The 15000-nt window shown below is 46.4% G+C and overlaps 1 protein-coding gene across 3 annotated transcripts in view; it reads right to left on the bottom strand.

The window, feature by feature from the left end:
- Positions 1-8702: 8702 nt before the first annotated feature.
- The window catches only part of LOC116371878 (Krueppel-like factor 12), a 16079-nt gene continuing 9781 nt past the window's right edge, over positions 8703-15000 (bottom strand). For all 3 annotated transcript variants that reach the window (XM_031821011.1, XM_031821010.1, XM_031821012.1), the window contains exons 4-5: positions 10589-10752; positions 8703-8901 (exon numbers count right to left, since the gene is read on the bottom strand). In XM_031821011.1, the coding sequence (XP_031676871.1) occupies positions 8720-8901; positions 10589-10752 (346 nt within the window). In that variant the 3' untranslated portion in view covers positions 8703-8719. The remainder of the gene's footprint in view (positions 8902-10588; positions 10753-15000) is intronic.

Here is a 15000-nt window from a genome sequence, read left to right as displayed (position 1 = left end):
TGGGAAACTGAAGCTTATTATGTTAAACCCCAGTGAGGAATCATTCCAGGACATGGTCATTGTTGCGACAGAGAGAAGGATACTGTCTATCAGAACACCTTCTAGATCATTCCAGCAGAGCTGAACATCTCCTCTCCTCTCCTCTCCTCTCCTCTCCTCTCCTCTCCTCTCCTCTCCTCTCCTCTCCTCTCCTCTCCTCTCCTCTCCTCTCCTCTCCTCTCCTCTCCTCTCCTCTCCTCTCCTCTCCTCTCCTCTCCTCTCCTCTCCTCTCCTCTCCTCTCCTCTCCTCTCCTCTCCTCTCCTCTCCTCTTCTCTTCTCTCTTCTCAGTACATAGTCATTGTTATGACAGGGAGAAGGATACTGTCTATCCGAACACCTTCTGGATCATTCCAGCAGACCTGAACACAATGACTTCACCACTGAGATCTCTGTCTGTCTCTAGTTAAACACCTGACTGGGAAACTGCTGTCTCTAGTTAAACACCTGGCTGAAAACTGCTGTCTCTATGATCTAGTTAAACACCTGACTGGGAAACTGCTGTCTCTATGATCTAGTTAAACACCTGACTGGGAAACTGCTGTCTCTATGATCTAGTTAAACACCTGACTGGGAAACTGCTGTCTCTATGATCTAGTTAAACACCTGACTGGGAAACTGCTGTCTCTAGTTAAACACCTGACTGGGAAACTGCTGTCTCTATGATCTAGTTAAACACCTGACTGGAAACTGCTGTCTCTATGATCTAGTTAAACACCTGACTGGAACCGAGGATTCCTTTACACCTTTCTGTGAGAGGGAGAGAGAGAAGGAGAGAGTTTGAGAGATCGGAGTGGGAAGAGAGGGAGAGGGAGGGACAGGGAGAAGGAGAGAGTTTGAGAGATCGGAGTGGGAAGAGAGGGAGAGGGAGGGACAGGGAGAAGGAGAGAGTTTGAGGGGAAGAGAGGTATCCCACTTTACAGAATTATTGCTACCATTGTGGTCATTGTTAGTTCTGCTCTCACCCACACAATGGATATTTAAAATGATCCATCTGGTTCCTTCAATCTAACATCTGATATACATTCACCAACACACACATAGTTACACTCTACATACAGCCGACCCACGCAGTACGACAAGTCTCATAGCAGCTGGGGATCTCACAGCAAATTATAGACACAGTGTAATGATGAGGAAATCACTTCAACCCATTCTTCCCCAGGCAACCAGGCACATATATGGACTGCACTTCCGTCATTATCTCTCTGTCTCTGTCTCTGTCTCTGTCTCTGTCTCTGTCTCTGTCTCTGTCTCTGTCTCTGTCTCTGTCTCTGTCTCTGTCTCTGTCTCTGTCTCTCTCTCCCTCTCTCTCTCTCTCTCTCTCTCTCTCTCTCTCTCTCTCTCTCTCTCTCTCTGTCTCTGTCTCTCTCTCTCTCTCTCTCTGTCTCTGTCTCTCTCTCTCTCTCTCTCTCTCTCTCTCTCTCTGTGTCTCTCTCTCTCTCTGTCTCTCTCTCTCAATTCAATTCAATTCAATTCAATTCAAGGGCTTTATTGGCATGGGAAACATGTGTTAACATTGCCAAAGCAAGTGAGGTAGACAACATACAAAGTGAATATATAAAGTGAAAAACAACAAAAATTAACAGTAAACATTACACATACAGAAGTTTCAAAACAGTAAAGACATTACAAATGTCATATTATATATATATACAGTGTTCTAACAATGTACAAATGGCTAAAGGCCACAAGATAAAATAAATAAGCATAAATATGGGTTGTATTTACAATGGTGTTTGTTCTTCACTGGTTGCCCTTTTCTCGTGGCAACAGGTCACAAATCTTGCTGCTGTGATGTCACACTGTGGAATTTCACCCAGTAGATATGGGAGTTTATCAAAATTGGATTTGTTTTCGAATTCTTTGTGGATCTGTGTAATCTGAGGGAAATATGTCTCTCTAATATGGTCATACATTGGGCAGGAGGTTAGGAAGTGCAGCTCAGTTTCTACCTCATTTTGTGGGCAGTGAGCACATAGCCTGTCTTCTCTTGAGAGCCATGTCTGCCTACGGCGGCCTTTCTCAATAGCAAGGCTATGCTCACTGAGTCTGTACATAGTCAAGGCTTTCCTTAATTTTGGGTCAGTCACAGTGGTCAGGTATTCTGCCGCTGTGTACTCTCTGTGTAGGGCCAAATAGCATTCTAGTTTGCTCTGTTTTTTTGTTAATTCTTTCCAATGTGTTAAGTAGTTATCTTTTTGTTTTCTCATGATTTGGTTGGGTCTAATTGTGCTGCTGTCCTGGGGCTCTGTAGTGTGTGTTTGTGTTTGTGAACAGAGCCCCAGGACCAGCTTGCTTAGGGGACTCTTCTCCAGGTTCATCTCTCTGTAGGTGATGGCTTTGTTATGGAAGGTTTGGGAATCGCTTCCTTTTAGGTGGTTGTAGAATTTAACAGCTCTTTTCTGGATTTTGATAATTAGTGGGTATCGGCCTAATTCTGCTCTGCATGCATTATTTGGTGTTCTACGTTGTACACGGAGGATATTTTTGCAGAATTCTGCGTGCAGAGTCTCAATTTGGTGTTTGTCCCATTTTGTGAAGTCTTGGTTGGTGAGCGGACCCCAGACCTCACAACCATAAAGGGCTATGGGCTCTATGACTGATTCAAGTATTTTTAGCCAAATCCTAATTGGTATGTTGAAATTTATGTTTCTTTTGATGGCATAGAATGCCCTTCTTGCCTTGTCTCTCAGATCGTTCACAGCTTTGTGGAAGTTACCTGTGGTGCTGATGTTTAGGCCAAGGTATGTATAGTTTTTTGTGTGCTCTAGGGCAACAGTGTCTAGATGGAATTTGTATTTGTGGTCCTGGTGACTGGACCTTTTTTGGAACACCATTATTTTGGTCTTACTGAGATTTACTGTCAGGGCCCAGGTCTGACAGAATCTGTGCATAAGATTTAGGTGCTGCTGTAGGCCCTCCTTGGTTGGTGACAGAAGCACCAGATCATCAGCAAACAGCAGACATTTGACTTCGGATTCTAGCAGGGGGAGGCCGGGTGCTGCAGACTTTTCTAGTGCCCGCGCCAATTCGTTGATATATATGTTGAAGAGGGTGGGGCTTAAGCTGCATCCCTGTCTAACCCCACGACCCTGTGTGAAGAAATGTGTGTGTTTTTTTGCCAATTTTAACCGCACACTTGTTGTTTGTGTACATGGATTTGATAATGTCGTATGTTTTACCCCCAACACCACTTTCCATCAGTTTGTATAGCAGACCCTCATGCCAGATTGAGTCGAAGGCTTTTTTGAAATCAACAAAGCATGAGAAGACTTTGCCTTTGTTTTGGTTTGTTTGGTTGTCAATTAGGGTGTGCAGGGTGAATACATGGTCTGTTGTACGGTAATTTGGTAAAAAGCCAATTTGACATTTGCTCAGTACATTGTTTTCATTGAGGAAATGTACGAGTCTGCTGTTAATAATAATGCAGAGGATTTTCCCAAGGTTACTGTTGACACATATTCCACGGTAGTTATTGGGGTCAAAATTGTCTCCACTTTTGTGGATTGGGGTGATCAGTCCTTGGTTCCAAATATTGGGAAAGATGCCAGAGCTAAGTATGATACTAAAGAGTTTTAGTATAGCCAATTAGACTTTGTTGTCTGTATATTTGATCATTTCATTGAGGATACCATCAACACCACAGGCCTTTTTGGGTTGGAGGGTTTTTATTTTGTCCTGTAACTCTTTCAATGTAATTGGAGAATCCAGTGGGTTCTGGTCTTTAATAGTTGATTCTAAGATCTGTGTTTGATCATGTATATGTTTTTGCTCTTTATTCTTTGTTATAGAGCCAAAAAGATTGGAGAAGTGGTTTACCCATACATCTCCATTTTGGATAGATAATTCTTCGTGTAGTTGTTTGTTTAGTGTTTTCCAATTTTCCCAGAAGTGGTTAGAGTCTATGGATTCTTCAATTGCATTGAGCTGATTTCTGACATGCTGTTCCTTCTTTTTCCGTAGTGTATTTCTGTATTGTTTTAGTGATTCACCATAGTGAAGGCGTAGACTCAGGTTTTCCGGGTCTCTATGTTTTTGGTTGGACAGGTTTCTCAATTTCTTTCTTAGATTTTTGCATTCTTCATCAAACCATTTGTCTCAACCACCATCTCTCTCTCTCTCTCTCTCTCTCTGTCTCTTTGCTGCGGAAGTCATTAATATGGAGTTGGACCCCCCTTTGCTGCTATAACAGCCTCCACTCTTCTGGGGAGGCATTAATATGGAGTTGGTCCCCCCTTTGCTGCTATAACAGCCTCCACTCTTCTGGGAAGTCATTAATATGGAGTTGGTTCCCCCTTTGCTGCTATAACAGCCTCCACTCTTCTGGGAAGTCATTAATATGGAGTTGGACCCCCTTTGCTGCTTCCATTTAGCATTTTGTTCGATATTTCAGGTCGAGAGGAAAGGAAGCCACTGCAATTAGTGAGGTCGGACACTGATGTTGTGGGTGATTAGTGGCTCGCATTCGGCGTTCCAATTCATCCCAAAGATGTTCGATGGGGTTGAGGTCAGCACTCTGTGCGGGCCAGTCAAGTTCTTCCACACCGATCCCGACAAACCATTTCTGTGCTGACCTCGCTTTGTGCACGAGGGCATTGTCATGCTGAAACAGGAAAGGGCCTTCCCCGAACTGTTGCCACAAAGTTGGAAGCAGAATCTTCTACATTGTCATTGTATGCTGTAGCGTTAAGATTTCCCTTCACTGGAACCAAGGGGCCCAAACCATGAAAAACAGCCCCAGACCAATATTCCTCCTCCACCAAACTTTACAGTTGGCACTATGCATTGGGACAGGTAACGTTCTCCTGGCATCAGCCAAACCCAGGTTCGTCCGTGGGACTGCCAGATGGTGAAGTGTGATTCATCTCTCCAGCCGACACTTGGCATTGCGCATGGTGATCTTAGACTTTGAATCTCGGCCATAGAAACCATGAAGCCATAGGGCTCAGGTCAGAAGTAGTGAACCATACAGGGTGCCATAGGGCTCAGGTCAGAAATAGTGAACCATACAGGGTGCCATAGGGCTCAGGTCAGAAGTAGTGAACCATACAGGGAACAGGGTGCCATAGAGCTCAGGTCAGAAGTAATGAACCATACAGGGTACCATAGGACTCAGGTCAGAAGTAGTGAACCATACAGGGAACAGGCAGCCATAGGGCTCAGGTCAGAAGTAGTGAACCATACAGGGAACAGGGTGCCATAGGGCTCAGGTCAGAAGTAGTGAACCATACAGGGTGCCATAGGGCTCAGGTCAGAAGTAGTGAACCATACAGGGAACAGGGAGCCATAGGGCTCAGGTCAGAAGTAGTGAACCATACAGGGAACAGGGTGCCATAGGGCTCAGGCCAGAAGTAGTGAACCATACAGGGAACAGGGAGCCATAGGGCTCAGGTCAGAAGTAGTGAACCATACAGGGTACCATAGGGCTCAGGTCAGAAGTAGTGAACCATACAGGGAACAGGGTGCCATAGGGCTCAGGTCAGAAGTAGTGAACCATACAGGGAACAGGGTGCCGTAGGGCTCAGGTCAGAAGTAGTGAACCATACAGGGAGAGAGAGAGAGTGAGAGTGTGAGTCAGGAGCTGTCATCAAAAGAAACTCATAACAAATAATCAGCACTGTGTGTATGTGTGATTGGTGGTTAATGGGAGGAGAAGGGAGACAGTGGAGTCAGTCTAACGTGACAAAGTGTACTTCAACATGACACCAAACCTGCTGGACATCTCTCTCTCTCTCTCTCTGAGAGAGAGAGAAAAGAGAGAGAGAGAGAGACAGAGAGGTATGTAACTATCTCTCTGACTGTGGTTGAGAGAGAGAGAGAGAGAGAGAGAGAGAGAGAGAGAGAGAGAGAGAGAGAGAGAGAGAGAGGTATGTAACTATCTCTCTGACTGTGGTTGAGAGAAACAGAGAGAGGGGGGGGGATAAGAAACACCTTATGAACATATTGTCTCAGCGACAGTCCAAACAGGCAGTGTACTGTTATTACTATCAGTTCTGGTGTTACAATCAAAACACACACCCGCGCGCACGCACACACGCTATCAAAACACCCGCGCGCACGCACACACACACACACGCAATCCAAACACCCCGCGCGCATGCACACACACACGCAATCCAAACACCCGCGCGCATGCACACACACACGCAATCCAAACACGAGAGTGGAACCCCAGGGCTCACCACACCACCACAGAAGAGAAGGTTTGTTGACAAGACATTCCCAAGAAACAAAAACTTGTTCTTTATTTCCTTTGGCACGTCTCTCTCTCTCTCTCTCTGTTTACCTCTCTCTCTCTCTCTCTGTTTATCTCTCTCTCTCTCTCTCTGTTTCTCTCACTCTCTCTCTCTCTGTTTCTCTCTCTCTCTCTCTCTCTCTCTCTCTCTCTCTGTCTCTCTCCTCTCTCTCTCTCTTTAACCTCTCTCTCTCTGTCTCTCTCTCTCTGTTTCTTTCTCTCTCTGTGTCTCTTTCTCTGTCTCTCTCTCTCTCTCTCTCTCTGTCTCTCTCCTCTCTCTCTCTCTCTCTCCTCTCTCTCTCCTCCTCTCTCTCTCTCTCTCTCTCCTCTCTCTGCTTACTGCTGGGTTTGAAGAAAAGCCTGCATGTCCCTCTCCAATACCAGAGTTGGAGGCCCATGTTTTATTAAATAGGGAACTGCTGCCCCCTAGTGGATATATATAGAATCTGCTGCACCCTAGTGGATATATATATAATCTGCTGCCCCCTAGTGGATATATATAGAATCTGCTGCACCCTAGTGGATATATATAGAATCTGCTGCACCCTAGTGGATATATATAGAATCGGCTGTCTCCTAGTGGATATATATAGAATCTGCTGCCCCCTAGTGGATATATATAGAATCTGCTGTCTCCTAGTGGATATATATAGAATCTGCTGTCTCTTAGTGGATATATATAGAATCTGCTGCACCCTAGTGGATATATATAGAATCTGCTGCACCCTAGTGGATATATATAGAATCTGCTGCACCCTAGTGGATATATATAGAATCTGCTGCCCCCTAGTGGATATATATAGAATCTGCTGTCTCCTAGTGGATATATATAGAATCTGCTGTCTCCTAGTGGATATATATATAATATACTGCCCCCTTGTGGATATATATAGAATCTGCTGCCCCCTAGTGGCTATATATAGAATCTGCTGCCCCCTAGTGGCTATATATAGAATCTGCTGCCTCCTAGTGGATATATATAGAATCTGCTGCCCCCTAGTGGATATATATATAATCTGCTGTCTCCTAGTGGATATATATAGAATCTGCTGCCCCCTAGTGGATATATATATAATCTGCTGTCTCATAGTGGATATATATAGAATCTGCTGCCCCCTAGTGGATATATATAGAATCTGCTGCCTCCTAGTGGCGATATATAGAATCTGCTGCCCCCTAATGTATATATTAAGAATCTGCTGCCCCCTAGTGGATATATATATAGAATCTGCTGCCCCCTAGTGGATATATATAGAATCTGCTGCCCCTAGTGGATATATATAGAATCTGCTGCCTCCTAGTGGATATATATATAGAATCTGCTGTCTCCTAGTGGATATATATAGAATCTGTTGCCCCCTAGGGGATATATATAGAATCTGCTGCCCCCTAGTGGATATATATAGAATCTGCTGCCCCCTAGTGGATATATATATATAATCTGCTGCCTCCTAGTGGCTATATATAGAATCTGCTGCCCCCTTGTGGATATATAGAATCTGCTGCCCCCTAGTGGATATATATAGAATCTGCTGCCCCCTAGTGGATATATATAGAATCTGCTGCCCCCTAGTGGATATATATAGAATCTGCTGCCCCCTAGTGGATATATATAGAATCTGCTGCCCCCTAGTGGATATATATAGAATCTGCTGCCCCCTAGTGGATATATATAGAATCTGCTGCCCCCTAGTGGATATATATAGAATCTGCTGCCCCCTAGTGGATATATATAGAATCTGCTGCCCCCTAGTGGATATATATAGAATCTGCTGCCCCCTAGTGGATATATATAGAATCTGCTGCCCCCTAGTGTATACATATATATATATGTTGTCTACTCATTGTGATTTCTCAGAACATAAATGATATATTCTTTGAAATGTAATTAAGACAATTCAGTACAATAACTGTAAAAAAAAATAACATTTGACACATGTATTGTAGTATACATTTAATTCACAGTTTTTTTTGTATGGAAAACAGAATAAAATATATTCGACAAAGCGTTTTGGTACTTGGACACTTGTTCTATCAATCCGAGTTTAAAACATGTTGAATGAAGTTCTCAGTCTTAGTGGACCTACTTCTGTCTACTGACCCATCGATACACTTGTAGGCTACAACAGTCCATCTACTGTTTGTCTAAGTGTCTGTCTGCTGCTCTGTGTGTCTGTCCATCCCTCCTCAGATCAGTGTCTGTCTGTCTGTCTGTCTGTCTGTCTGTCTGTCTGTCCATCCCTCCTCAGATCAGTGTCTGTCCCTCCCTCCCTCCCTCCCTCCCTCCCTCCCTCCCTCCCTCCTCAGATCAGTGTGTGTCTGTCTGTCTGTCCCTCCCTCCTCAGATCAGTGTCTGTCCCTCCCTCCCTCCCTCCCTCCCTCCCTCCCTCCCCTCCCTCCCCCCTCCCTCCCCCCTCCCCCTCCCTCCCTCCCTCCCTCCCTCCTCAGATCAGTGTGTGTCTGCGTCTGTGCAGGGCCAGGTGATCTGAGCGGGAAAAGGAGCGTTGACAGTCGCCACACCTGAAGGGCTTCACTCCCGTGTGTTTCCTGTAATGGCGGGTCAGCTCGTCAGAACGGGCAAAATGCCACGTGCACCCGTCCCACGTGCACTTATACGGCTTCTCACCTGGGACAGAGAAGATCGATTATGAATTTTACTGTCACACACACCGGATTGGTGATACATGATAGGTGTCAGGTGTTAGGTGGTAGGTGGTAGGTGAACTCAACTAGCCTACCTGGTTAAATAAAGGTGTTCTCAACTAGCCTACCTGGTTAAATAAAGGTGTTCTCAACTAGCCTACCTGGTTAAATGAAGGTGTTCTCAACTAGCCTACCTGGTTAAATAAAGGTGTTCTCAACTGGCCTACCTGGTTAAATAAAGGTGTTCTCAACTAGCCTACCTGGTTAAATGAAGGTGTTCTCAACTAGCCTACCTGGTTAAATAAAGGTGTTCTCAACTGGCCTACCTGGTTAAATAAAGGTGTTCTCAACTAGCCTACCTGGTTAAATAAAGGTGTTCTCAACTAGCCTACCTGGTTAAATAAAGGTGTTCTCAACTAGCCTACCTGGTTAAATAAAGGTGTTCTCAACTAGCCTACCTGGTTAAATAAAGGTGTTCTCAACTAGCCTACCTGGTTAAATAAAGGTGTTCTCAACTAGCCTACCTGGTTAAATAAAGGTGAAATAAAAAAAATAAAAAAAATAGGTGTCGGGTGATATGTGTTAGGTGACAGGTGATAGGTGACATGTGATAGGTGTTAGGCGATAGGTGTTAGGTGATATGTGTTAGGTGATAGGTGATAGGTGACATGTGATAGGTGTTAGGCGATAGGTGTTAGGTGATATGTGATAGGTGATAGGTGATAGGTGTTAGGTGATAGGTGTTAGGTGATAGGTGTTAGGTGATAGGCGATAGGTGATAGGTGATATGTGATAGGTGTTAGGTGATATGTGTTAGGTGATAGGTGATAGGTGTTAGGTGTTAGGCGATAGGTGTTAGGTGATATGTGATAGGTGATAGGTGATATGTGTTAGGTGACAGGTGATAGGTGACATGTGATAGGTGTTAGGCGATAGGTGATAGGCGTTGGGCGATAGGTGTTAGGCGATAGGCGATAGGCGATAGGTGACAGGTGATATGTGTTAGGTGATAGGTGATAGGTGATATGTGATATGCGATAGGTGTTAGGTGATATGTGTTAGGTGACAGGTGATAGGTGATAGGTGATAGGCGGTAGGCGATAGGTGTTAGGTGATAGGTGATAGGTGATATGTGTTAGGTGACAGGTGATAGGTGACATGGGATAGGTGTTAGGCGATAGGTGATAGGTGTTGGGTGATAGGTGTTAGGTGATAGGCGATAGGCGATAGGTGATAGGTGACAGGTGGTATGCGGTAGGTGATAGGCGATATGTGATAGGCGATAGGTGTTAGGCGATAGGCGATAGGTGATATGTGATAGGCGATAGGCGATAGGTGATAGGTGACAGGTGACATGCGTTAGGCGATAGGCGATAGGCGATAGGTGTTAGGTGATAGGTGATAGGTGTTAGGTGATAGGTGATAGGTGATAGGTGTTAGGTGATAGGTGTTAGGTGATAGGTGATAGGTGTTAGGTGATAGGTGTTAGGTGATAGGTGATAGGTGATAGGTGCAGTGTCACGTGTTGTTTTACAGGGTCAGTCATAGAGAAGGAGAGAGAAGGAATCAGATAGAAGAATGGTGGAGGACAGATAGAAAGGGGAGTGTGTGTGATGTACATGTGTGTGTGCGTGTGCACGTGTGTGTGCGTGTGAGTGTGTGTGACCTACCTGTGTGTGTGCGTCTGTGGGCCTTGAGGTGGGAACTCTTGGTGTACACCTTGTTACAGCCGTAAAACTCACACCTGTGGACACACCTACGGACACGCCCCCTGACCTCTGACCTGGTCACATGACCTACCCGCATGCTCTGGATACCACCGGCTAACATGGAGCTGCAACACAATCAATTAATCAATCATTCAATAAATCAATCATTCAATAAATCAATCATTCAATAAATCAATAATCCAATCAATCAATCATTCAATAAATCAATAATTCAATCAATCAATCATTCAATAAACCAATCATTCAATAAATCAATAATTCAATCAATCCATAATTCAATCAATCATTCAATCGATAAATCATTCAATCAATCAATCAATCAATCAATAAATAATTCAATAAATCAATCAATAAATCAATCAATCAATCAATCAATAAATCATTCAATCAATCAATCATTCCACGTTGTATCCCATTTTATCCTACTCTTTATCAATGAACTGTGTTGCTGTCTCCTATTGGCCGTTTCTAGACTGTTTCAATGCATTTGAAAGGTATTTTCTCTTCTGTTTTGCCACTAGATGGAGTCCTGGGATCAAGTGAAGAGGTGGAATAGACCCAGTCCTGACCCACTCTGGTTACAACCTGTCCCATCTCTGTAGTCAGTCCTGACCCACTCTGGTAACAACCTGTCCCATCTCTGTAGTCAGTCCTGACCCACTCTGGTTACAACCTGTCCCATCTCTGTAGTCAGCCCTGATCCATTCTGGTTACAACCTGTCCCATCTCTGTAGTCAGTCCTGACCCACTCTGGTAACAACATGTCCAATCTCTGTAGTCAGTCCTGACCCACTCTGGTTACAACCTGTCCCATCTCTGCAGTCAGTCCTGACCCACTCTGGTAACAACCTGTCCCATCTCTGTAGTCAGTCCTGCCCCACTCTGGTTACAACCTGTCCCATCTCTGTAGTCAGTCCTGACCCACTCTGGTAACAACCTGTCCCATCTCCGTAGTCAGTCCTGACCCACTCTGGTTACAACCTGTCCCATCTCCGTAGTCAGTCCTGACCCACTCTGGTAACAACCTGTCCCATCTCTGTAGTCAGTCCTGACCCACTCTGGTAACAACCTGTCCCATCTCTGTAGTCAGTCCTGACCCACTCTGGTAACAACCTGTCCCATCTCTGTAGTCAGTCCTGACCCACTCTGGTAACAACCTGTCCCATCTCTATAGTCAGTCCTGACCCCCTCTGGTTATAACCTGTCCCATCTCTGTAGTCAGTCCTGACCCACTCTGTTAACAACCTGTCCCATCTCTGTAGTCAGTCCTGACCCACTCTGGTAACAACCTGTCCCATCTCTGTAGTCAGTCCTGACCCACTCTGGTAACAACATGTCCCATCTCTGTAGTCAGTCCTGACCCACTCTGGTAACAACCTGTCCCATCTCTGTAGTCAGTCCTGACCCACTCTGGTTACAACCTGTCCCATCTCTGTAGTCAGTCCTGACCCATTCTGGTTACAACCTGTCCCATCTCTGTAGTCAGTCCTGACCCACTCTGGTAACAACCTGTCCCATCTCTGTAGTCAGTCCTGACCCACTCTGGTTACAACCTGTCCCATCTCTGTAGTCAGTCCTGACCCACTCTGGCTACAACCTGTCCCATCTGTGTAGTCAGTCCTGACCCACTCTGGTAACAACCTGTCCCATCTCTGCAGTCAGTCCTGACCCACTCTGGTAACAACCTGTCCCATCTCTGTAGTCAGTCCTGCCCCACTCTGGTTACAACCTGTCCCATCTCTGTAGTCAGTCCTGACCCACTCTGGTAACAACCTGTCCCATCTCCGTAGTCAGTCCTGACCCACTCTGGTTACAACCTGTCCCATCTCCGTAGTCAGTCCTGACCCACTCTGGTAACAACCTGTCCCATCTCTGTAGTCAGTCTTGACCCACTCTGGTAACAACCTGTCCCATCTCTGTAGTCAGTCCTGACCCACTCTGGTAACAACCTGTCCCATCTCTGTAGTCAGTCCTGACCCACTCTGGTAACAACCTGTCCCATCTCTATAGTCAGTCCTGACCCACTCTGGTAACAACCTGTCCCATCTCTGTAGTCAGTCCTGACCCACTCTGGTAACAACATGTCCCATCTCTGTAGTCAGTCCTGACCCACTCTGGTAACAACCTGTCCCATCTCTGTAGTCAGTCCTGACCCACTCTGGTTACAACCTGTCCCATCTCTGTAGTCAGTCCTGACCCACTCTGGCTACAACCTGTCCCATCTCTGCAGTCAGTCCTGCCCCACTCTGGTTACAACCTGTCCCATCTCTGCAGTCAGTCCTGACCCACTCTGGTAACAACCTGTCCCATCTCTATAGTCAGTCCTGACCCACTCTGGTTATAACCTGTCCCATCTCTGTAGTCAGTCCTGACCCACTCTGGTAACAACCTGTCCCATCTCCGTAGTCAGTCCTGACCCACTCTGGTAACAACCTGTCCCATCTCTGTAGTCAGTCCTGACCCACTCTGGTAACAACCTGTCCCATCTCTGTAGTCAGTCCTGACCAACTCTGGTAACAACCTGTCCCATCTCTGTAGTCAGTCCTGACCCACTCTGGTTATAACCTGTCCCATCTCTGTAGTCAGTCCTGCCCCATTCTGGTTACAACCTGTCCCATCTCTGTAGTCAGTCCTGACCCACTCTGGTAACAACCTGTCCCATCTCCGTAGTCAGTCCTGACCCACTCTGGTTACAACCTGTCCCATCTCCGTAGTCAGTCCTGACCCACTCTGGTAACAACCTGTCCCATCTCTGTAGTCAGTCCTGACCCACTCTGGTAACAACCTGTCCCATCTCTGTAGTCAGTCCTGACCCACTCTGGTAACAACCTGTCCCATCTCTGTAGTCAGTCCTGACCCACTCTGGTAACAACCTGTCCCATCTCTGTAGTCAGTCCTGACCCACTCTGGTTATAACCTGTCCCATCTCTGTAGTCAGTCCTGACCCACTCTGTTAACAACCTGTCCCATCTCTGTAGTCAGTCCTGACCCACTCTGGTAACAACCTGTCCCATCTCTGTAGTCAGTCCTGACCCACTCTGGTAACAACATGTCCCATCTCTGTAGTCAGTCCTGACCCACTCTGGTAACAACCTGTCCCATCTCTGTAGTCAGTCCTGACCCACTCTGGTTACAACCTGTCCCATCTATGTAGTCAGTCCTGACCCACTCTGGCTACAACCTGTCCCATCTCTGCAGTCAGTCCTGACCCACTCTGGTAACAACCTGTCCCATCTCTGCAGTCAGTCCTGACCCACTCTGGTTACAACCTGTCCCATCTCTGTAGTCAGTCCTGACCCACTCTGGTAACAACCTGTCCCATCTCCGTAGTCAGTCCTGACCCACTCTGGTTACAACCTGTCCCATCTCTGTAGTCAGTCCTGACCCACTCTGGTAACAACCTGTCCCATCTCTGTAGTCAGTCCTGACCCACTCTGGCTACAACCTGTCCCATCTCTGCAGTCAGTCCTGACCCACTCTGGTAACAACCTGTCCCATCTCTGCAGTCAGTCCTGACCCACTTTGGTTACAACCTGTCCCATCTCTGTAGTCAGTCCTGACCCACTCTGGTAACAACCTGTCCCATCTCCGTAGTCAGTCCTGACCCACTCTGGTTACAACCTGTCCCATCTCCGTAGTCAGTCCTGACCCACTCTGGTAACAACCTGTCCCATCTCCGTAGTCAGTCCTGACCCACTCTGGTTACAACCTGTCCCATCTCCGTAGTCAGTCCTGACCCACTCTGGTAACAACATGTCCCATCTCTGTAGTCAGTCCTGACCCACTCTGGTAACACCCTGTCCCATCTCTGTAGTCAGTCCTGACCCACTCTGGTTACAACCTGTCCCATCTCTGTAGTCCGTCCTGACCCACTCTGGCTACAACCTGTCCCATCTCTGCAGTCAGTCCTGACCCACTCTGGTAACAACCTGTCCCATCTCTGCAGTCAGTCCTGACCCACTCTGGTAACAACCTGTCCCATCTCTGTAGTCAGTCCTGACCCACTCTGGTTACAACCTGTCCCATCTCTGTTGTCAGTCCTGACCCACTCTGGTTACAACCTGTCCCATCTCTGTAGTCAGTCCTGACCCACTCTGTTAACAACCTGTCCCATCTCTGTAGTCAGTCCTGACCCACTCTGGTTATAACCTGTCCCATCTCTGTAGTCAGTCCTGACCCACTCTGTTAACAACCTGTCCCATCTCTGTAGTCAGTCCTGACCCACTCTGGTAACAACCTGTCCCATCTCTGTAGTCAGTCCTGACCCACTCTGGTAACAACCTGTCCCATCTCTGTAGTCAGTCCTGACCCACTCTGGTTACAACCTGTCCCATCTCTGTAGTCAGTCCTGA

The sequence above is a fragment of the Oncorhynchus kisutch genome, unplaced genomic scaffold (genome assembly GCF_002021735.2).
Source record: "Oncorhynchus kisutch isolate 150728-3 unplaced genomic scaffold, Okis_V2 scaffold3811, whole genome shotgun sequence".
In the NCBI taxonomy this organism is placed as follows: Eukaryota; Metazoa; Chordata; class Actinopteri; order Salmoniformes; family Salmonidae; genus Oncorhynchus; species Oncorhynchus kisutch.
This window is presented reverse-complemented; position numbering and strand designations above follow the sequence as displayed.